The sequence below is a fragment of the Choloepus didactylus genome, chromosome 21, assembly GCF_015220235.1.
Source record: "Choloepus didactylus isolate mChoDid1 chromosome 21, mChoDid1.pri, whole genome shotgun sequence".
Classification (NCBI taxonomy): domain Eukaryota; kingdom Metazoa; phylum Chordata; class Mammalia; order Pilosa; family Megalonychidae; genus Choloepus; species Choloepus didactylus.
Genome location: NC_051327.1, coordinates 31,382,863 through 31,405,616, shown reverse-complemented (window position 1 = coordinate 31,405,616; position 22,754 = coordinate 31,382,863). Strand labels below are relative to the sequence as shown.

General features: G+C 47.8%; 1 protein-coding gene across 1 annotated transcript; it reads left to right on the top strand.

Moving 5' to 3' along the window:
• Positions 1 to 4,707: 4,707 nt before the first annotated feature.
• Positions 4,708 to 18,152, top strand: SEPTIN12 (septin 12). Its single transcript, XM_037813802.1, has 9 exons — positions 4,708 to 4,873; positions 9,817 to 9,942; positions 10,020 to 10,101; positions 11,696 to 11,833; positions 11,944 to 12,061; positions 12,168 to 12,263; positions 16,892 to 16,988; positions 17,831 to 17,882; positions 17,951 to 18,152. The coding sequence occupies exons 1-9, from the start codon at positions 4,711 to 4,713 to the stop codon at positions 18,150 to 18,152; spliced, it is 1,074 nt and encodes a 357-aa protein (XP_037669730.1). The 5' UTR covers positions 4,708 to 4,710.
• Positions 18,153 to 22,754: the final 4,602 nt, after the last annotated feature.

Below are 22,754 nucleotides of genomic sequence, written 5' to 3'. Positions count from 1 at the left end.
GTTCCAGGCCAGCCCGGCATCATGAGAAGTTCCGGGCACCCACCTTCGTGTATAAATTCCTTCTTTGCTTTAGTGAGGAAGCCAGACTTGCTGAACCCCTCTGTGCCAGTTTGAGTGTATTGTGTCCCCCAAATGCCATTATCTTTATAGTCTTGTGTGGGGCAGAAGTTTTGGTGTTGGTTAGATTTGCTTGGAGTGTGCCCCACCCAGCTGTGGGAGATAATTTTGATGAGATGTTCCCATGGAGGCGTGGCCCCGCCCATTCGGGGTGGGCCTTGATCAGTGGAGCTATATAAATGAGCTGACTGGGGGGGGTGGGAAGGAGAGTGCAGTTGGGAGTGATGTTTTGAAGAGAAGCAAGCTTGCTAGAAAGGAACGTCCTGGGAGAAAGCTGTTTTGAGGCCGGAGCTTTGGAGCAGACGCCAGCTGCCTTCCTAGCTAGTAGAGGTTTTCCGGACGCCATTGGCCTCCTCCGGTGAAGGTACCTGATTGCTGAGGTGTTACCTTGGACGCTTTGTGGCCTTAAGACTGTAACTGTGTAGTGAAATAAACCCCCGTTTTATAAAAGCTTATCCATCTCTGGTGTTTTGCATTCTGCAGCATTAGCAAACTAGGACACCCTCGATTGCTTGGGGCTGTAGCTGGTGGGATTTCACTGTTGAGAATGGGACGGTGTTCCAGGGCAGGCTCTGCCCCAACCCCCCACCCACCCTGGCCCCAGCCCTGCTCCCGTCCTCCCGGCCTTCAGAGTTAAGCCTCTACCACCAGGCGGTCTCCAGGAAGGAAGAACAGGGAGAAAGGGCAGTGGCTAGAGAGTGAAGGAAGGCTGGGGAGGGCCTGGGACGGCTGGGGGCCGGCAGGTGTCAGGGTGGGAGCAGGGCGGTGCTGCGTGGTCATGCCCGTGCTCTTCTGTGTTGTCTACAACGGCCTTCGGACTATGATGGCAGAGTTGAGTCATTGCCACACAGACCCCATAGCCCACAAAGCCTGAAATCACTCCTGTCTGGCCCTTTACCGGAAACACGTGCCCACCCCTGGGCCAGAGGATGGTTTGAGGTTTGCAAACTCAGCATCCAGGGAACAGGTCTGCAGGAAACAGCCAGGTCAGCTGGGCTTGGTTCAAGAGACATCTCATCAGATAAACAATAAGGAGGGGTGAGGACTAGGGCAAGCCAGAGAGGATGTGGCCTGTCTAGAGCAGGCAGCTGGAGTCAGCTGTGAGACCGAGTTGCCAGCACTTGCAATCTTTTAAGACATGTGGAAAATCTAGACATTTATGCAAGAAAGAAAAGAGGCAGTGGAACTGAGCACACGGACTCAAGCCAGAGCACAGGCTCTAAATCCCAGCTCCACCACTGGCTGGCTGTGTGACCTTGAGCAAATCGCTTGACCTCTCTCATCTGTAAACAGGGTGAGGGAGGGTAGTGTGCCAGTTTGCGTGGCCCCACCCATTTAGGGTGGGCCTTGATCAGTGGAGCCATATAAATGAGCTGATGGGCAGAGGAAACTCAGTGCGGCTGTGAGTGATGTTTTGAAGAGGAGCTACAGCCAAGAGGGACACTTTGAAGAAAGCACAGGAGCCGCAGATGAGAGAGAGTTTGGAGGTACCCGATTGTTGATGTGTTACCTTGGACACTTTATGGCCTTAAGACTATAACTGTGTAACCAAATAAACCCCCTTTTATAAAAGCCAATCCATTTCTGATGTTTTGCGTCCTGGCAGCATTAGCAAACTAGAACAGATTTTGGTACCAGAAGTGGGGTGCTGATGCTGCTGTGTTTGCAAATACCAAACATGTTGGAGTGGCATTTTGAATGGATAAGGGAAGATTCTGGAAGAATTGTGAGGCGCTTGATAGAAAAGGCCTAAACTGCTTTGAAGAGACTGTTTGTGGAAATATTGACTCTAAAGATATTCTGATGAGGCCTGGAGCAGAAATGATGAATGTGTCATTGCCAACTGGAAGGAAGGTGATCTTTGTTTTAAAGTGGCAGAGAATTTGGCAAAATTGAGTCCTGGTGTCAGAAGGAAAGAATTTGAAAGTGACAACCTGGAATACTTAGCTGAGGAGATCTCCAGACTACATGTGGAGGATGTAGCCTGGCTTCTCCTTGCAGCTTATAGTAAAATGCAAGCAGAGAGAGATAATCTTAGAACTGAACTCTTGGGTTCAAAGAAACCAGAAGCTGATGGCTTGGAAAATTACAGGCTTCCAGGGGGTGGAATTCCAGAAGCTACAGCCCAACATGAGGATTTAACCAAACATGGAACCCAGCCGCCATTTCAGTACAAGCCAAAATTGGAAAAGGAGTTAAGCAGAAAGGGTTTGTGAAAAGTCCTATTGTCTGATGGCTTTGACCCCTGTGTGCTTTATGTGAAGCCAACAGAATTTTTGCGAGATCTTCATAGACAGAGCCATTACCAGTCTGGACTGGAGGAGAAAGACAAGGAACAAACTGAAGGAAAAATTTCTTCAAAGACAGAGCCATGGAGGTTGAGGTCTGGAGTCAGGAGGTCTGGGGCTGGGAGAGCAGAGCAGCCCACATGCATGGAAAGGGTGAGTTTGCCCTGGAGGTCGAGGGCGGGCTTTCCGCCTCGATGCTCTGGAAGAGTTTTGCCACCCCAAGCCCCAAAGAGGGTGGAGCACATTTCCAGGGAATTGGGGAGAGCCTGGCTGCCATCACACTGTTCTGAAGGGGTTGAGCGTGTGCCCCGGAGATGGAAGGGAATCCGGGAGCTGCCCCAATCTTTGAGGAGGGTGGGGCCGAGAAGGTGGTCTCCCCAATGTGTGGATGTTGGAGCACTCACCCAAGTGTTTGGAGAGGAAAGGGCTGCCACAAAGGCCCTTAGGAAGGGTTAGACTCCCACTTTCTCAAGCCCCAAGGATGCAACGTCATTCTGTAAATGACTCTCAGACTTTGAAATCTAATGGAGTTTGTCCTGCGGGTTTTAGGAAATGTTTCGGTCCTATTAACCCTGTTTTCCTTACTCTTTCTCCTTATGGCAATGGGAATGTTTATCCTATGAATGTCCCTCCTTTGTTTATTGGAAGCACATAACTTGTTCTCACAGATCCACAGCTGAAGGAAAATTATGCCTTAGGACCAACCACGCCTGTAATTGATATTGATGGAATCTTGTACTTAGCTATTGTTACTGAAATGATTTAAGTTTCTGTGATATTGTTGTGGGATGAATGTATTTTGTATATGGAAAGATAATGTCATTTTGGGGTCAAGGGGGTGGAATGTGCCGGTTTGAATATGTATTGTGTCCCCCAAACACCATTGTCTTTGATGTAATCTTGTGTGGGCAGATGTTATCTCTTTGAGTGTTTCTTTGGAATGCACCCCACCCAGCTGTGGGTGATGACTCTGATTGGATATTTCCATGGAGGCATGGCCTCACCCATTCAGGGTGGGCCTTGATCAGTGGAGCCATATAAATGGGCTGACAAGCAGAAGGAACTCAGTGCAGCTGTGAGTGATGTTTTGAAGAGGAGCTACAGACAAGAGGGACACTTTGAAGAAAGCACAGGAGCTGCAGATGAGAGAAAGTTTGAAGACGGCCGTTGAAAGCACTCTTGCTCTGGAGAAGCTGAGAGAGGGCAAATACCCCAAGTGCAACTGAGAGTGACATTTTTGAGGAACTGTAGCCTAGAGAGGAACATCCTGGGAGAAAGTCATTTTGAAACCAGAACTTTGGAGCAGATGCCAGCCACGTGCCTTCCCAGCTAACAGAGGTTTTCCAGACACCATTCGCCATCCTCCAGTGAAGGTACCCGATTGTTGATGCGTTACCTTGGACACTTTATGGCCTTAAGACTGTAACTGTGTAACCAAATAAACCCCCTTTTATAAAGGCCAATGCATCTCTGGTATTTTGCATCCTGGCAGCATTAGCAAACTAGAACAGGTAGTAACAGCACTTACTTCCCAGGGCTGTGACAAATGTTAAATGAATTCATACCCTGGGGCTCCTAAAGCAATGCCACGTGCCCAGTAAGTATTGCATAAATAGTTGTAAATCACTGTCCTAATTTTTCAGCACTGGCAGTTTAAAACCTTGGCTCCAACCTTGGACGGGCATTGCAAACCCACAGGGGATCCGTTCCCTGGCAGTGCCGCGAGGACGGTGAACTTGGAGGTCAGAGGGGCTCGAGGCCCAGCTCTGCTCCTCACCAGCTGTGTGCCCTGGGCCTCGGGCTCCTGGCCCGGGAGTGGGGACATTGCACCTCCAGGCCAGGGTTGGGGTGAGCATGACAGGGGCCTTGTCTAGGAGGAGCCGGGCAACCTCTTACTGGCTTCCCCCCGGGAAGGGGCCCCAGAGCTCGGATTCTAAGGTCAACTGTCGCCTCCCCTCCCCCTGCCACACGCACCGGGGCCCGCCTGACGGCCGCAGCTAACCGGGACCCAGGGCTGCCAGGTGCCACGTGAGGCTGCTCCCCTCCCTCTCTTCCTGTCTCTCCCCTCCAGGGGTCCCTGCCCGTCCTCCCGGGGAGGCCAGCACCCCTGTCTGCCCCTCGCTCTGTCTCAGCGTCTCTGTCCCCTCAGCTCCCGCTCACTCTCCATCTCTGTCATCTCTGCTTTCATGTCCCCTGGGGCCGAGTGGGGGCTTCTGGCCAGGCAGTGTCCCCTCTGGAGCCCCAGTGACGCGGCCCTTCTCCCCACCCCTGCCCCGATGACAGGCGTCGCTGCATCCTCGGCCCCATGGACTCCGGGGGTCGGTCCCCGTCCCCCTGCTCACCGCGGCCCTCCAGCCCCAGGACGCCCCCCTGCGAGATGTTTGGTTACGTGGGCATCGAGGCGGTGCTGGACCAGCTGAAGATCAAGGCCATGAAGACTGGGTTTGAGTTCAACATCATGGTGGTGGGTGAGTGTGGGCAGGGGTCTCGTGGGACAGGCCCAGGGGCGTGGGTTTGCCACTTGCCTCCATCTCTCCATTGGTTAGGTGGGTGCTGAAAATCAGAGAAATGCAGAGGAGACAAAAATCACCCAGAAAGCCCCACCCAGGGGCCAAGCAGGCCAATAATGGTGGGGCAGACCCCAGACCCAGACCTGGTTCCAGCCCCTGAGACTCAGTCCCCACCGGTGTGAGATCTTGAGTGTGCCCCCTGACCCCGCCCTGCCTCAGTTTCCTCGTCTGACTTAGCACAGTGCCTGGTGCTTAGCAAGTTCCTGGGGATCAGTTTACCTGGAATTGCATTTGTGTGTGCTAAATTAATTTCATAGATCAAAAACCACATTTTTTAATCTGTTAAAAAATTTTATTGCAGTAACATATATATAACACAAAATATGCCATTTTAACCATTTTTAAGTGTACAATTCAGTGGTGTAAATTACATTCACCACCATCCATTACCAGAACTTTTCCATCACCCCCAATAGAAATTCTGTACCCCTTAAAAAGAACACACACTTTTGACAAACAGGACAGAATGGCATATAAAATATCAGTGTGCACGGCACCGAGTTAGGGTGCTATTCTAAGGTGTTATTCTAAGACAGAGCTGTCCAATAAAAATATGAGCCACCTGTGGAAGTTTAAATTTCCTAATAGCCACCTTTAAAAACATTAACAAGGGATAGGTGAAATTAATTTTAATCATCTATTTGATTTAACCCAGCACACCCAAAATGTTATCCCTTTGTTATGTAATCAATATAAAACATTATTCATGGAATAGTCAATGTTCCTTTTTCCCTACTGTGTCTGTGAAATCGGCTGTGACTGTATACTGACAGATGGCACATCTCGGTTCCAATCAGCCCCCCTGGACGTGCCAATGGCTGTGGTGGCTCCAGTATTGGACATCGCAGCTCTGAGAAAATGTGCTATATAGGCAGCGCTGTGTGCTGCGATGTGGTGCAGGATGTCCTTTCCATGGGGCAGGGTCACCCACAATTAAACACGGACACCCGTGAACTTCCCAGAATGAGGTTACATGGAAGAAGCCAGACATGAACGACACCTGTTGGATGATTCCATTTACGTCAAGGTCAAAGGCAGGGAAGGTGATCTAGGGTGAGAGAAGTCAGGAAAGTGGCTATCCTGGGGGTCTGGGGGAAGAACTTGCTGAAACACACGTGAGCGGGGCTTGGTGCTGCTTACATGGCTGTTTGGTTTGTAAAAATGCGCTGAGCTGGATGTGTGTGACAGTGTGTCCTTTCCTATATTTGTGATCCTCCAAAAGCAGTTTACTCTAAGAAAATGTGTTTAAGGAGCCCCGCCCTGATCGAGATAGCAGAGGGAGACACTTTGGGGCTCCATACCCCTGCAGAAGTTTTGAACAACCAACAGGGGCTGGCAGCATCTTTCTCAAAGCTCCAGAAAACAGCTAAAGGACTGCAGTAAGAGGGTGAGAGCCAAGTCAAGACAGGCCACTGAAAAGCGAGAGGATCTCGTGAGCCCCTGGCGGGCCTCTCCCCACCCTTACCAGCTCAGCATGGCCCGTGCACACAGTGTGGATCCCCAGACCCGTTTCTGGAGGGAGCAGAGGAGCCCTCAAGCACATACTGGGAGCATGGTTGTCTGGCCCAATCTGCCTGGTGGTGGCCTAAGGGACTCGCTGGCCCAGAACCTGCTCTGTGTAGAAGGTGGCTCAACAAGCTCATCTACAGAGCATGGTGGGAGGGCAGCCAGGTGGCTGCCTGGGGCTGGGACTGCTGGGTGTGGGACACACAGTGCTGGGCCTGGACCGTGAGGAAACTGTTTTCTAGAAAAGGGTTACATTCCTATCTGTGCCACACGTGCATGTCCAAGACAAGAAACATGCACAAAAAGGACGGGGGAGGCCCTAATGCTTTGGCCTGGAGCTATTCTCTAATCTCATTGTATGGATGACCCCTGAAGGAGAGCACTGGTGTGGGTCAATCTGAAAAGGTATTTTCTTTTCTCTCCTTTCTCTTCTTCCTCCTCCTTCTCTTTCTTCTTATTGTGAGCTCCTGGCTTGGATACAAGCTTATGGAACAGATATCTCAGAGTCTAACTTCCCACAATAACACACTATGATATCAAAATGACCAGGTTTCAACAAAAGACTGCAAAACAAAGAAACAGAAAGTGAAGGCCCAGGCCAAGGAGAATATTAAAGCATTAGAAACCAAACACGAGGAGGATCAGACTGGAATATTTCAGACAAAACTTTTTTCTAAATGGCCCTAAATATGCTCAAAGAGCTAAAGGAAAACATGGACAAAAAACCACAAGAAATCAGGAAAACAATAGATGAACACAACTAGAATAGCTATACAGAGATGGAAATTATGAAAAGGAAACAAATGGAGCTGAAGATCATAGTAACAGACATTTGAAATTCCCTTGAGGGTTCAACAGCAGATTAGAACTGGTAGAAGAAAGAATCAGAGAACTTGAAGATAAGATGATTGAAATCACTCAGTCTGTGGAGTAGAAAGAGGCAAGAGTGAAGAAAAGTGTAGAGAGCCTGAGGAACCTGTGGGACACCATCTGAGCACCAATATACTCCTTATGGGAGTCCCTGCAGGAGAAGAAAGAGAAAAAGGGACAGAAAGAATATTAAAAGAAATAATGGCTGAAAACTTCCCAAATTTAATGAAAGACATAAATATATGCATCCAAGGTCCTCAATGAACTCCAAACAGGTTAAACCCAGATAGACCCACCGTGCATCATGTTGTAATCAAACTGTCAAATGCCAAAGAGAATTCTGAGAGCCTCGAGAAAGAAGCAATGTGTCACGTACAAGGGTGCCTCAGTAAGATGTGCCGATTTCCCATTGGAAACCACGGAGGTGAGAAGGCATTAGGATGATGTATTTAAAGTGCTAAAAGCAAAAAAATGCCAACCAAGAATTCTGTACTCTGGCAAAACTGTGTTTCAAACACAAGGGAGAGATTAAGACATTAAGACATTCCCAGCCCTACAGGAGATGCTAAAGGGAGTTCTGCAGGTTGAAAGGAAAAGACACTAGACAATTGACTGAAGCCCCATGAAGAAATAAAGATCCCCAATAGAGATATCGACAGGAATGAATATAAGTGCCAGTACTGTTGTATTTTTTATTCGTAACTCCACTTTTTACTTCCAGCAGCATATAAAAGGTAAATGCATAAATAAATGGGTTTGAACTCATAATGTACGAATATGTAATTTGTGACAAGAACTACATGAAGGTGGGGAAACAGAGGGGTATAGGAACATAGAGTCTATATGCCATTGAAGCTAAGTTGGTATCAAAGCAAATGAGAGTGTTGTAGATTTAGGATGTTAAATTTAAGCCCCAAGGTAACTACAGAGAAAATATCAGAAAATATGCAAACTCATAGAGACAGAAAGTGGGGTAGAGTTTACCAGGGGTGGGGGCAGGGGCAGGGGCAGTGGGGAGTTAATGCAAAATGAGGGTGGGGTTTCTGTTTGGAGTGAAGGGAAAGTTCTAGTAATGGATGGTGGGGAGGGGACTGCACTATTGTGAATGTGATTAATTCCACTGAATGATGTGCTTGGGAGGGGTTGGGATGGGAAGATTTATGTTGTATATATTTCCACAGTTTCCAAAAAAAGAAAGAAAGAAAGAAAGAAACTAAAACGATAATGACAATTAAATATAATACATGATCCTGGATGGGATCTAAGAATGGAGGAGAAAAGGCTCCAAGGACATTATTGGGATATAAGAAAGTTGGAATCTAGACTGTAAGCTTTCTATCAATGTTAAATTTCTTGAAATTGATAACTGCACCTGATGTGATCACATAAGTGAGTAACCTTGTTCATAGGAAATGTATGTGGAAGTATTGTGTGTTTGAAGACTGTGATGTGTGAAACCTACTCTCAAATGTTTAGAAAACAGATAGCTATAGGTAGATGATAGATATAGATAGATAGATAGATAGATGATTAATATATATATATATTTATATATAGGAAAAAATGATATGGCTGTGCCAGTTTGAATATATTGTGTCCCCCAAACGCCATTATCTTTGATGTAATCTTGTGTGGGCAGACATTATGTTGATTAGATTGTAATTCTTTGAGTGTTTCTTTGGAACACGCCCCACCCAGCTGTGGGTGATGACTCTGATTGGATAGTTTCCATGGAGGTGTTGCTCCACCCATTCAGGGTGGGTCTAAGTTGGTCAGTGGAGCCATATAAATGAGCTGACAAACAGAAGGAACTTGGTGCAGCTGTGAGTGATGTTTTGAATAGAAGCTACAGCCAAGAGGGACACTTTGAAGAAAGCACAGGAGCTGCAGATGAGAGACAGTTTGAAGATGGCCGTTGAAAGCAGACTCTTGCTCTGGAGAAGCTAAGAGAGGACAAATACCCCAAGTGCAATTGAAAGTGACATTTTTGAGGAACTGCAGCCTAGAGAGGAATATCCTGGGAGAAAGCCATTTTGAAACCAGAACTTTGGAGCAGCCACGTGCCTTCCCAGCTAACAGAGGTTTTCCGGACACCATTGGCCATCCTCCAGTGAAGGTACCCGATAGCTGATGTGTTACCTTCGACACTTTATGGCCTTAAGACTGTAACTGTGTAAACAAATCAACCTTTTTATAAAGCCAATCCATTCCTGGTGTTTTGCATTCCAGCAGCATTAACAAACTAGAACAATGGCCAAGGTGGCAAAATGTTAAATTCGGTGGTTCTCAAAGTCACTGGGGAATGGGGGTATGTTTGAGTTCTCTGTGTGGTGTTTGCATTATTTTTGCAACTGTCCTCTAAGTTTGAAATTATTTCAAAGTAAATAGTGAACCCCAGTACACTTGGGAGTTTGAGCAGCCCTCCGGCAATGCCCACCCTTCCCACTGTCGCCTGTCACCTCCAGGGCAGAGCGGGCTGGGCAAGTCCACCATGGTGAACACCCTGTTCAAGTCCAAGGTGTGGAAGTCAACCCCGCTGGCTTTGGGGGGCCCCGTGCCCCAGACGCTGCAGCTGCACTCAGTGACCCATGGTGAGTGCGTTCTCCCCGGCACCCCCTATCCCGCCCGCCCCAGGTCCAACCTCGCCCCCTCCCCTGTCCCTCCTCAGTCATCGAGGAGAAGGGCGTGAAGCTGAAGCTGACAGTGACCGACACGCCTGGCTTCGGGGACCAGATCAACAATGACAAGTGGTGAGTCCTCTGGCATGGGCGCCGAGCCCCTCACCTGCGGGTTCCGGGAAACATCCCAGCCCTGAGGCTTCCTGGAGGCCCGTGTTTGAGCCTCAGCGTCCTCGTCTGTGTAATGGGCATGTTTCATGCTACGGCCGTGAGAGGAAGATGCTGAGTACATAGAGGTCTGAGCTTGCCGCTTGGCACACAGTAAGTGCTCAGTAAAGGCTGTGGTGTGGCTGGGGGTTAGGACCCCTCCCTGCAGAATCAGGACCCTGGTTAGACCCCTCTCCAACTACGTAAGTTGAGACAGGTCGCGTAGGTTCTCTTAGCCTCAGTTTCCCTCACTTGTTTCAGGGATTCAGTGAGAGCCTAAGACAGTGACACCACACACGCACGCACACACACACGCACATGAGCACACAATTGGGACCAGCAGCGTAATACGTGGAGCCCAGCGCAATGAAAGTGCAGGGCCCATCATTCAAAAATTATTAATTTTAAGACGACAACAGCAGAGCCTTCTGAGCAGGGTCCCTAAGCGACTGCCCAGCTGGTGTGTGCGTGAAGCCGGCCTGCACCCAGGGCTTGACTGAACACCTACTATGAGCCAGATTCTGTTCCAGGCAAGGAGGGTACAGCAACGAAGAAAACAAATCCACAGCCTTGCCTGTGTGGAGTGCACGTTGCCGTGGCGGCGGGGAAACGGACAGTGGTCACACTCACTCGGTTTTGCAGAGGGTGAAGCTAAAATCTATTATCCAAATAGGATGTTTTTGAGAAGGAAAGGGGCACTGTTAATAACTGTACCGGAGCATCAGGGGAAAACCAGGGCTATTCCAGGCAGATGGCAAAGGATGTTCACCTAGGAGTGAAGGCTGTGCAGAGCGATAATGAAAAATAAGGCAGGGAACAGGGTATGGAAGGCCATAGGGGTTGCAATTTTAAACTGGGTGATCAAGAAAGACCTTGCTGAGAAGGTAACATTTTGGCAAAGTGTTGAAGCTGGTGAGAAAATGAGCCATGTGGATATTCCGGGAACAGCATTCCAGGCAGAGGGATCAGTCAGTGCAAAGGCCCTGAGGCAGGACAGGCCTGGTGTCTTCCGGAACAGCATGGAGGGCGGGTGGAAGGGCATGAACAAGGGGGAGAAGAGGCGGAGGTGGAGACAGCGGGGAAATGAGGTTGGAGCTACATGGTAGCAGTTTTGACTTTTTCTCAGGTACTGGAGTTGAGCAGAAAAGGGCCGTGTTCTAACTCCTTTTAAAAAGGGCTGTAGGGGCAGCAGGGGCAAAGGGAGAGGAGTCAGGTCCCTCTTGCAACAATCCAGGCTGGAGTCAGTTTCTTTCCTGCCATCTCCTCCCCTATGACTTAACTGCCGTCATGGACCCATTTCATAGACAGGGAAGCTGAGGCCTCAGCTGGTGAATGGCAGGGGGCCTCTATGACAATGCGGATGGGGGGATGGGTGGGTATTGGATGACCAGCTCCCTCGATTGATTGATTTATGTGAGAGTGAAAGTTCTGGGCAGACCAGGTCAGTTGTCACCCTCAGGAGTGGGCTGGGCTCCCCAGGTGCGGTTCTGAGGGAGGGCCCATCTCCCCACCACCCCAGCTGGGAACCCATCCTGGGCTACATCAGCGAACAGTACGAGCGGTATCTGAAGGAGGAGATCCTCATCACCCGTCAGCGACACATCCCCGACACCCGGGTGCACTGCTGTGTGTACTTCGTGCCCCCCACCGGGCACTGGTGAGGGAGCAGCACATGCAGGGCGGGGGGAGGGGGAGGGGTCACTGATGGGGGCTGGGAGCTGGCAAGCTCCTCGCTTTCACACTCACTGCCGCCGCCACCCCCGGCAGCCTGCGGCCCCTGGACATCGAGTTCCTGCAGCGGCTGTGTAGGACTGTGAACGTGGTGCCAGTGATCGCCCGGGCAGACAGCCTGACCATTGAGGAGCGTGAGGCCTTCAGGCGCAGGGTGATCTGGGCGACCAGGGCCTGGGACGGAGCTGGGGTCCATGTGTGGGTGGGGGGGGTGACATAGTGGATCCAGTGGGCTGAGGTCACTCATGTGCAATCCCCAGATCCAGCAAAACCTGAATACGCACTGCATCGATGTGTACCCGCAGAAATGCTTTGATGAGGATATCAACGACAGGATCCTCAACAGCAAGATCCGGGTAAGGACAAACAGGGGTGGGCAAGGCTGGAAAGACGCAGGCTGCATTGATTTTTTCTCTAATCCTCCTTTCCATATGAAGATTCATCTCTGTACAAATCAGGGAAATGCTCAGTATCTCCAACAGATATGAATCCCCATCCACAAATTCAAGGTGAGGAAGAAAAGCTCACACCGATACCCCACAGAGGGGAGAAAATATTTGCAAGTCCTGTCTCTGATAAGGGACGACTTGTACCCAGAATATATTAAGAACCCTTAAAACTCATAAATTTAAAAACATTCAACATCAGCCCAATTAAATATGGGCAAAGGATCTGAATAGTTTTTTCTCCAAAGAAGATCTAAAAGGGACAATAAGCCCATAAAAAGATGCTCAACCTCATTAGCCATTGAGAAATGCAAATCAAAATCACAACGAGATCCCACTTCAAACCCTCTAGTAGGGCTCTAATTTAAAAGACGATTACAAATGCCAATGAGATTGTGGATAAATTGGAGCTCTCAGACACTGCTGGGGATGTAAAATGGTGCAGCTGTTTTGAAAGAGTCTCACAGTTCCTCAAAAGGCTAAAGAGTTACCGTTTGACCCACTCCTAGCTATGTACCCAAGAGGAAGGAAAACCTAGTATTCCGGTTTGCTAATGCTGCCGTTATACAAAATACTAGAAATGGATTGGCTTTTATAAAGGGGGTTATTTGGTTACAAAGTTACAGTCTTAAGGCCATAAAGTGTCCAAGGTAACACATCAGCAATCAGGTACCTTCACTGGAGGATGGCCAGTGGTGTCCGGAAAACCTCTGTTAGCTGGGAAGGCACGTGGCTGGTACCTGCTTGCTCCCAGGTTGCGTTTCAAAATGGCATTCTCCAAAATATTGCTCTTGGGGCGTTTTGTTCTCTCTTAGCTGCAGCTCCTCCAAAATGTCACTCTTAGTTGGTCTCCAAAATGTCACTCACAGCTGCTCTGAAGTCCTCTGTGAGCTGCTTTATACAACTCTAGTGATCCAGTTAACACCCACCCTGAATGGGCAGGGTAACACCTCCACAGAAATTATCCAAAGGTCTCACCCACAGTTGAGTGAGTCACATCTCCAGAGAAACACTCAATCAAAGAATGCCAACCAAATCAACACTATTACATCTGACCCACAAGATTGCATCAAAGAACATGGCATTTTGGGGGACACAATACAACCAAACCAGCACACCTAGGTCCACACCAAAACTTGTACATAAATGTTCATAGCAGCAGCCCTCGCAACAGTCCAAAAGTGGAAACAATCCAACTGCCTGACCACCAGTGGACAAATGGGTAAACAAAATGTGGTATATCCATGATGGAATATTATTCAACCATAAGAAGAAATGAAGTGCTGATACAGGTTACAACATGGGTGAACCACGAAGACATTAAGCTGAGTGAAATCACAAAAGACCGTATATTGTATGATTCCTTGTATATGAAATGTCCAGAATAGACAAATCTGTGGGGAAAGAAATTAAATTGATGGTTGCCAGGGTCTGGAGGGAGGGGAGGAGTGGGTAGTGACCATTTAATGGGTACAGGGTTTCCATTTGGGGTGATGAGAATGTTCTGGGGTTTCATAGTGCTGATGGTTGCACAGCCTTGAAATGTAGTGAATGCCACTCTATTGTGCTCTTTATAAGGGTGAATATTATGGTATGTGAATTATATGCCAATAAAGCTCTTTCTAAACAAGAAAGAGATTCCACAGAAAGCTAAATATAAAATAACATATGACCAGGCAATCCCACTTCTAGGTCTCTATTCCAAAGAACTGAAAACAGGAACTTGAACAGATACTTGCCTGCCAATGTTCACAGCGGCATTATTCAAAAATGCCAAAAGGTGGAAGCAACCCAAGTATCTACTGACAGAAGAATAAATAAGAAAAATGTGGTCCATCCGCCCAATGGAATATTCCATAAAAAGGGAAGTTCTGATACACACTACAATATGGATGAACCTTGAAGACATCATGTTGAGTGAAATAAGCCAGCCACAAAAGTACAAATATGGTATGATTTCTTCTTATACAAAATATTTAGAATAAGCAAATTCATAGAGGCAGAAAGCAAAATAGGGTTAACCAGGGGTGGAGAGAGAGGGAATGGGGAGTTATTGCTTAATACGGGTATGAGTGTCTGCTTGGGCTGATGAAAATGTTCTGGAAATAGTGGTAAAAATTAGAGTATTGTCCCAAGGTACTTAATGTCACAGAATTGTTCACTTAAAAACAAAGTGTTTTTTTTTTTTTTATTTCTTTAATTTTTATTTTTTTAATTTTTTAAATTTCATTTCTTAAAGTGTTTTTTAAGTTATGTATATTTCACTGCAATAAAAAAAAAGAAAGGTTAAGAAGGAAGGAAGGAAGGAGGGAAAGAAAGAAAGAGAAAGAAAGAAATAGCTCACATCTTTATTTTCTCTGCGTTGACTGCTGTCCTTGTGGCATGTTCAATGTCAGTCCCTCTTGGATCCTGTAAAGAAACTGGGTGGAGCCTGGGATTTATCACTCGACTGATCCTAGGCCTCAGTCCCCTCACCCAGAAGGCCAGCCAGCCTTGCACATTGCCTCTGCATGGATTAGAAAAAGGCAGTGCCTCCTTCACTGACAGGGCCCTGCATGGGATTTCAGCCCCACAGGGCCCTGTGGCCAGTTGCATTTGTGCAGTGCACAAACTACTCATCTGTACATGGATGCCCTGCTCCCCATCTGGGGTCTAACTCCTCTCTTCACTCCCCTTTTTTTGCCTCCCCCCTGGAGCAATGAACATGATTTCCTGTGAAAGATCCAAAAACCCTTTGGCCTCCATCAGCTTTTGCTTTCTATCCACAGCTGGAACAGAACTGGGGGAAACAAAAGGACATACTCAAGCTAAGGTCTCAATAAATTATCAGAACACATTACTTTTAGTGTGGGTTTACTATGGGCTGGTGAGTAGTAAATGTACAATAAGTAGTTATTATTATCAGCATCAATACACCACCAATTAACTTGAAAATAAAAGCACACACTCAACAAAAAGACAAAAAAAAGAAAAAACAATTAAAAAAATGGACCAAGGACTTGAACAGAAGTCTCTCTAAAGAAGATATACATGGCCAATAAGCACATGAAAAGATGCTCAACATCATTAGCCATTAGGGAAATGCAAATCAAAGCCACAATGAGATGCCACCTCACACCTATTATGATTCCTGTTATTTAAAAAAATGGAAACCAGGGTGTGGAGAAGTAGGAGCACCCATTTTTTATTGGTGGGAAACAGTTTGGCAGTTCCTCAGAAAATTAAGTACAAAATTACCATATGACCCAGCAATCCCACTTCTAGGCATATACCCGAGAGAATTGAAAGCTGGGATTTGAACAGATATTTGTACACCAACATTCACAGCAGCATTATTCACAATAACTAAGAGATGGGAGCAACCCACGTGTCCATCCACAGATGAATGGATAAACAAACTGTGGTCTACACACACGATGGAATGTTATTCAGCTGTAAGAAGGAGTGAAGTCCTGAAGCACACGCCAGCATGGAAGAACTTTGAAGACATCATGTTGAGTGAAATAAACTATACACGAAAGGACAAATATTGTATGATTTCACTTATATGAAACACTTACAATATGCACTTTTGCAGAGACAAAAAGTAGATTATAGCTTACCAGGGTTGGGGGTGAGGAATGGGGAGTTAATGCTTAATTGGTACAGAGTTTCTGTTTTGCATGATGGAAAAGTTTTGGTAATGGATGGTGGTGATGGTAGCACAATATTGTGAACGCAAATATCATTGAACTGTATACTTGAAAGTGGTTAAAATAGGAAATGTTATTTTGTACATATGTTAGCACAACAATATTTTTGAAAAAACAATAAAACAAGACCATAGACAGCCCTTTGGAGTTTACAAATTTGGCCTTCTGTGTCCAGGCATGAGTGAATAAAAAAATAAAATTTATAATAGGCCTCAGCACACTTTTATAGTAAAGGACCAGCTGGTAAATATTTTTGGCTTTGCGGGTGATACTTTCTCTGTTACAGCTACTCGACTCCACTGTTGTAGCTGGAAAGCAGCCTTAGACAAGAGTAATGTATGGGAGTGGCTGTGTGCCAATAAAACTTTATTTGCAAAAACAAGCAATGGGCCAGATGTGGCTCATGGGCCATAAGTTGCCAAACCCTGGTTTACAAAGGGATCTCTTTAACCTTCACAGTAACCCTTAAAGGTAATTACTCTGTCTATTTCATAGGTAAGAGACTTGGAGTTCACAAGATTACGTTATCAGTGTAGTTACAAATAATGCCATAGTTTCCAAGGGTTAATCTGCAAACACTTAACTATTCTTAGCACTTTGCAAACATTCACAAAGCCCTATTATTATCTATCACTATTATTATTATTACTACTACTGCTATTATCCTTTTTTCATAGATGAAGAAATGAGGCCCTGGTGAGAATTTGTGTTATCTGACCCATCAGGTGTTTTGTGCTGCTGCTACCACTTTCTCCCTCCCCTCACAGGGCAAAGCCCTCGCGCCCCTCGGTGCCTTCCCCCCAAGTTCCCCAGCACCGCCAACCCCCGTCTCTCCCCTCCCTGCAGGACCGCATCCCCTTTGCCGTGGTCGGGGCTGACCGCGAGCATCTTGTGAACGGGAGATGTGTCCTGGGCCGGAAGACAAAGTGGGGCATCATCGAAGGTCAGTGCAGGGACAGAGGGTGGTACGGGGACCCCGTGGGGGAGGAGGGGGGAAAGCAGGGCTGGCCCTGTGGCCTTTGGCATCCTCGGCCCCCATCACAGGGTCCAACAGGCAGGCCTGGACCAAGAAGCCTGCCTCCCTAGTAAAATCATAACATCGACCTCATGGCATGGTCAGGGGTGCAGAGAAAGGGGCCTTGGCCACCCAGTTGCACGACGCCAGGCATCCGGAAGGCACTGCATCCGCCCGCCAGAAATTCCTGAGAGCCTATGTGCAGCTCCCATGTGCAGCTCCTGCATTCACAGTGCAAGCAGACTGACCTGGCCCCTGCACCCTGTCCCCACGGAGCTTCACTCCGGTGGGAGGGGGAGATGTCCAACAACCCGAAAGATGAGACAATGACCTGTGGGAGAAGCACAGGGAAGGAAATATGGGGGCCAGGGGCTCCCCTAGAGAGCCAGGGAAGGCCCCTCTGAGGGCGAGACTGCAGAGTGAAAAGGGGGAGCCAGGCCCCAAGCCCACAATGTATCATTATAATCATTAATTAGAAGTCCAACATAAACATAACATAATAATTATTAAAACTGTAATATATCATAGAACACAATATATACTCTACAATAATTATAATTGTGAAACGTAAAATAGTAAGTGATTGGTGGATTCATTGATCCAGTATCTGTTTGTAGGAGCCGCTGGTGCCAGGGGCTGGGAAGTGACAATGAATGAGTGAATGAATGAATGAATGAATGGGAACTGGGATAGGACACTGGGGAGTGTCGCATGCAGCGGGCGCTTAACCAGTGCTCACTGCGGGACGGGGGGTGCCTGGTGTCTTGCAGTAGAGAACATGGCACACTGCGAGTTTCCCCTGCTCAGAGATCTGCTCATCCGGTGAGACGTGGGGAGCCCGGGGGTTGGGGGTCTGCCGAGGCCCCGCTGACCTGCCTCCCGCCCCCCAGCTCCCACCTCCAGGACCTGAAGGACATCACCCACAATGTCCACTACGAGAACTATCGCGTCCACAGACTCAACAAGAGCCACGTGCTGCCCCGCGGGCCCGGCTGGGTGAACCTGGCCCCGGCCACCCCTGGGCACTCGGCCAGGGCCAGGCCCCTGAAGGGCCGCAGGCGGGCCCCCGACGACTCGGAGGAGGACTGCTGAGCCCGCGGAGCCCCCTGGCAGCCCCAGCCCACACCTGTGGGCTAGAGCATCTAGTAAAGGTGGACATTGCTTTTTACGAAAAGCTGGGCTTTGAGAACAAAAAGGCGTTTTTGTAAATGGCTTCTTGGAGCAATTCTCAAAAGTGTGGTTCTTTTTAAAGTAAGAATGGGAGAGACCCCAGGCTCTGGGTACGTCCCTGGGGCCGTCAGCCCTCCTGTGCCCCAGAACCAGGCCTCAGTTACAAATCAGGCTCTCAGCTGCCAACCCCGTCCATCCCAGCCCCTCGCTTCCTGCCCAGGACTAGGCCCAGCTGGCCGTGAGAAACACTTAAAAACTCCCCGTCTCTGGTCGCCCGATCTTTGGTTATCTACACGGAACCCTGCGTCCCACCAACTCCTGCTTCTCCTCTCCCTGCTCTGGCAGCACAGTGCGTTGAAGAAAGCAGCTCTCACTTTGGAGTCTGGCAAAGTCATTCCTGGCTGGGTCTCAAGGGACATGACCTTGGGCGAGCTCCTTCTTTCTGTGCCTCAGTTTCTTCATCTGGAAAATGGGGGTGACAGTACCACTCCTGTAGCATTGTGCAGATGAAACAGAGTAACTCGTGGAAGGTGTTGACCACAGCGTGGGGACATACAAGCAGAAAGAGGTGACAGGACAAGGATGGGGCATTGGTCCAGGGTGGGAGGATGTGACCAAGCTCCCAGGATTCTCTGGAACCCTCCAATATAAGTGGATGTCACGTAGTCCCATGTGGTGGGGGCTGAAGCTAAGGTAGCTCAGCAATAAAAGGAAGAGTGGCCCTCCCTATGTCTAGTCTAGGGAGCTGGAGGGACATCCAAGTTGAGAGGGTGTACAATGAGTGTTCAATAAATGGCAACAATCAGTAATATTTTCATCCCAGCTAAAAGTTGCCTCCTCCGTGAAGTTCTCCCAGACTTCTCCAGGCTTGTTTTCCAGTCGGTCTACCCCATTAGACGGAGCTCCATGAGGACACAGACATGTCTGAAGGGACCCTGCAGTCCCTGCCCCATAGCTATTTACCGGCAGAATTCACAAACCTGTCCCTCCACTCCCGCTCCAGGTAGGCTCCAGCTTGGAGAACTCCCAGGGCTCCTGAGAACCCACAACATCTACAACCAACCTCTCAGAGTTGGCAGGTTGCCAAGTAGGGACTGAGACACTGTACAATGTCACAGCAGATTCCCAAGATTAAGGAATGACAACATCTACATCTCAAAAGCAGGCTCCCTCTGGCTTCGCAGATGCACTTCTAGGAATTTCTCATAAAGATAGACCAGGGTTTCTCAACCCCAGCACTACTGACATTTAGGGCAGGATCATCCTCTGCTGTAGGGCTGTACTGGGTGTTGTAGGACATTTGGCAGCATCCGTCCCCTGCTATAACAACCAAAGACGTCTTCAGACATTGCTAAATGTCCCTTGGGGGACATTAGGGTTCTTAGAGGTTAAGAGCCCCAGGGACAGATATGCACACATATTCAGGGTGTCTCTACAAGGTGATCCAGTGTGCTAAAGGATGGGAAGTGGTGCCCCAGCAGCAGACCGGAAAATAAATTATGGGACATCCCTACGATATATAAAAGTACCTTATGGCCACTGAAACAAGTTAGCACAAACTTGGGGGTTAAAACAACAAACGTGAATTCTCTCTCTTTTAAACATTTTTATTGTGGTAACAAATATACAACATAAAATTTCCCATTTTAACTGCTTTGAAGTATACAGTTCAGTGGTGTTAACTGCAGTCACAATGTTGTGCTACCATCACCTCCGTCCATTACCAAAACTTTTCCATCATCCCAAACAGAATAACTCTGTAGCAATTACCTGTCTTCTGCAGTTCTGGAAGTCAGAAGGCTGAAATGAATTTCACTGGGCTGAAATCAAGGTGGGGTCAGGGCTGGGTCTGTCCCCACCCCCACCCCGACCCCCACCGGGACGCGAGAACCCCCTCCTTGTCTCCCGCAGCTTCTGGAGCTGCATTCCTTGCACCCCCGGCTGGTCATTCCTGTCTCCGCCGTTAAAGCTTGATAAAGCACAGCATCTTGCTTCAGTCCTCACTGCGCCTTCTTCTGAAGTCAAATCTCCCTCTCCGACAACTGGAAAATATGCTTATTAAAAATTACAGGAATAAGAAAACAGAAGGGCACCCTGTGGCCCAGTGAATCAGTGACTTCCTCCTCAAAAGACAAAAGTTTGACATATCTGAGCATCAGCTAAGAAAAGTCATGACGACTCTGCCCGTAGGAGCTTGCACATCCATATCTAACTCTAATCACCGAAGTTGGAACAACCAGACATGCTTGAGACAACACAGGATTGAGAAATTTGCTGGCGCCCTCCTCACAAATCAGACGTCATTGCTGACCTGACAAGAGTGAATCATGCGGCCATTACTTAGTTTTTGACCCTAAGTCACATCCCCACTTGGAACTGGTTTGGAGACGTTTCCTCCAGCTCTTTGCTAGTGCACTTGCAATGAAATCATCTTCTCACTGATTATTTCTCCAGATCCCTTTCCAGAAGGGCCGTTTCCTCTGTTTAGGAGCCTGTGATTACATTGGCCCCACCTGGGTAATCCAGGCTCCTCTCCCATCTCAGGACCCTCAGTTTAATCACATCTGTGAAGTTCCTTTGGTCAGATGAAGTAACATCTTCACACGTTCCAGGAACTGGGTCCATTATTCAGCAGACCACACCGGGGAATACAACAGGGTCCTTAAAAATAATGAGGCATTCGTCCCTTCTGGGAATGTGTCTCCAGGGTCCCCTCTGCCCACCATTACAGAGGCTGGGGCTATGGCAGGAAACAAAACCAAGTTGCTGGGCAAGACCTTGGCTTGGATAATTTCCATGGAGGTGTTCGTTCAGGGTGTGTCTTAATTAAATCACTGGAGCCATATGAAACAGCTGACAAACAGAAGGAACTCGGAGCTGCAGCTGAGGGAGACATTTGAAGATGGCTGTTGAAAGCAGATTTTTGCTCCGGAGAAGCTAGAAGAGGACAAAATGCCCCAAGAGCAACATTTTGAAGAATGCACAGGAGCTGAGAGAGAAGCTGGGACACAATCTGGGATTAGCAGACGCCAGCCACGTGCCTTCCCAGCTAACAGAGGTTTTCCAGATGCCATTGGCCATCCTCCAGTGAAGGTACCCTACTGTTAATGCCTTACCTTGGACACTCAATGGCCTTAGGACTGTAACTTTGTAACCAAATAAACCCTCTTTATAAAAGCCAAACAAACAAACAAACAAAACCAAGTTGCTGCCCTCACGCTGCTTGCATCTGGGTATGGGAGATGACAATTACAAAAGAAATAAGTGACCATGGTGCTGTAAGCCACAACATTCTTGGAAATTTCCTATATAACTACTTGTTAAATTGCATTTGGAAAGTTATCACTTCCTTATAAATATGTTATATTCCCAATAAAAAAAATAAGTGAAATGTAGAAGCAAGTTGGATCATGAGGGGAGCTCTGACGAAAAATAAGGCATTTAAGGGTAGAGGACTGTTTGGGGTTGAGGAGGTTTGCCATTGTGAGAGGGGGTCACAGAGGACTCCACTGAGGGGACATCTGAGTAAAGACCTGAAGGAGTAAAGGAATGAGCCATGGGGAGATCTGTGGGCAGAAATTTCCAGATTACAGGTAAGTTGGGGGTCCCCAAGAATACCCTCAGACTCGAAGATCTGCTAAAAGGATTCAGAAAAGTTGTTATTATCATGGTTACAATTTATGACAGAGAAAAGGGTACAGATCAAAATCAGAAAAAGAGAATCATGGCATGATGTCCAGGAGAAACCAAGAGCAAACTTCCAAGTGTCCCTCCTCATGGAGTTGCACAGAGAGGACTATTCTACAAGTAATAAAGTGTGACTTGTGCAAAGTGACGTCAACCAGCAAAGCTCACTGGATCCTAGGTTTCCAGGGTGTTTATTGGGCCTGCAGGACTGGCCTCAGCTACTCAGACTCCAGCTTCCCCCCAGAGCAAAAACAGATATTTACCATACATCATGTTTTTGGCATTCACTTATCTGATTAAACTGGCAAAGCAGGGCCTCCGGCATATAAAAACATGGATGGGGCAGAATGTTCTAGGGGTCTGAGGTTATCACCCAGTTGCTGACCAAGGGCCAGTCCTAAAGACAGGTCTTTCTTTGGAATGTGGCAGAGTTTGAGCAACTCAGGCCTGTTGAGTTAACTCTTTCCTGCTCGGAGGCCGGAGGGTGCTGGATGTGTTCAAGGAATAGCAAGGAGGCCTGTGGGGCTGGGGCAGCATAAACAAGAGGAAAGAGAGGGGATGAAGAGGGCTGAGAGGTGGGGCAGACCTATATCCTGTTGGGTTTGAGGTAGTTTTCAAGACTCTGTACATACAGATTAGGACTGATCATCTAAGGATATTCATAAAGAGAAAACAAGTGGGTAGAGTGTAGAGATTGGCAGCATGTGGGGCATAAAATATCTCTGGAAAGCTACTCAGGACAAATGGTTGCTTCTGGGGAGGGCAATTGGAGAATTGGGGGTCAAGAGTGGAAGGGAGAATTAATTTTTATTCTATCTCCTTTTGTACTGTGATTGG

Bases quoted from the DNA above. Each gene is read 5' to 3' on its own strand.
- SEPTIN12 (XM_037813802.1), top strand. From the start codon at position 4,711: ATGGACTCCGGGGGTCGGTCCCCGTCCCCCTGCTCACCGCGGCCCTCC. The intron at 11,834-11,943 runs GTGAGGGAGCAG...CACCCCCGGCAG, and splicing joins GTGCCCCCCACCGGGCACTG to CCTGCGGCCCCTGGACATCG. The intron at 12,062-12,167 runs GTGATCTGGGCG...TGCAATCCCCAG, and splicing joins GTGAGGCCTTCAGGCGCAGG to ATCCAGCAAAACCTGAATAC.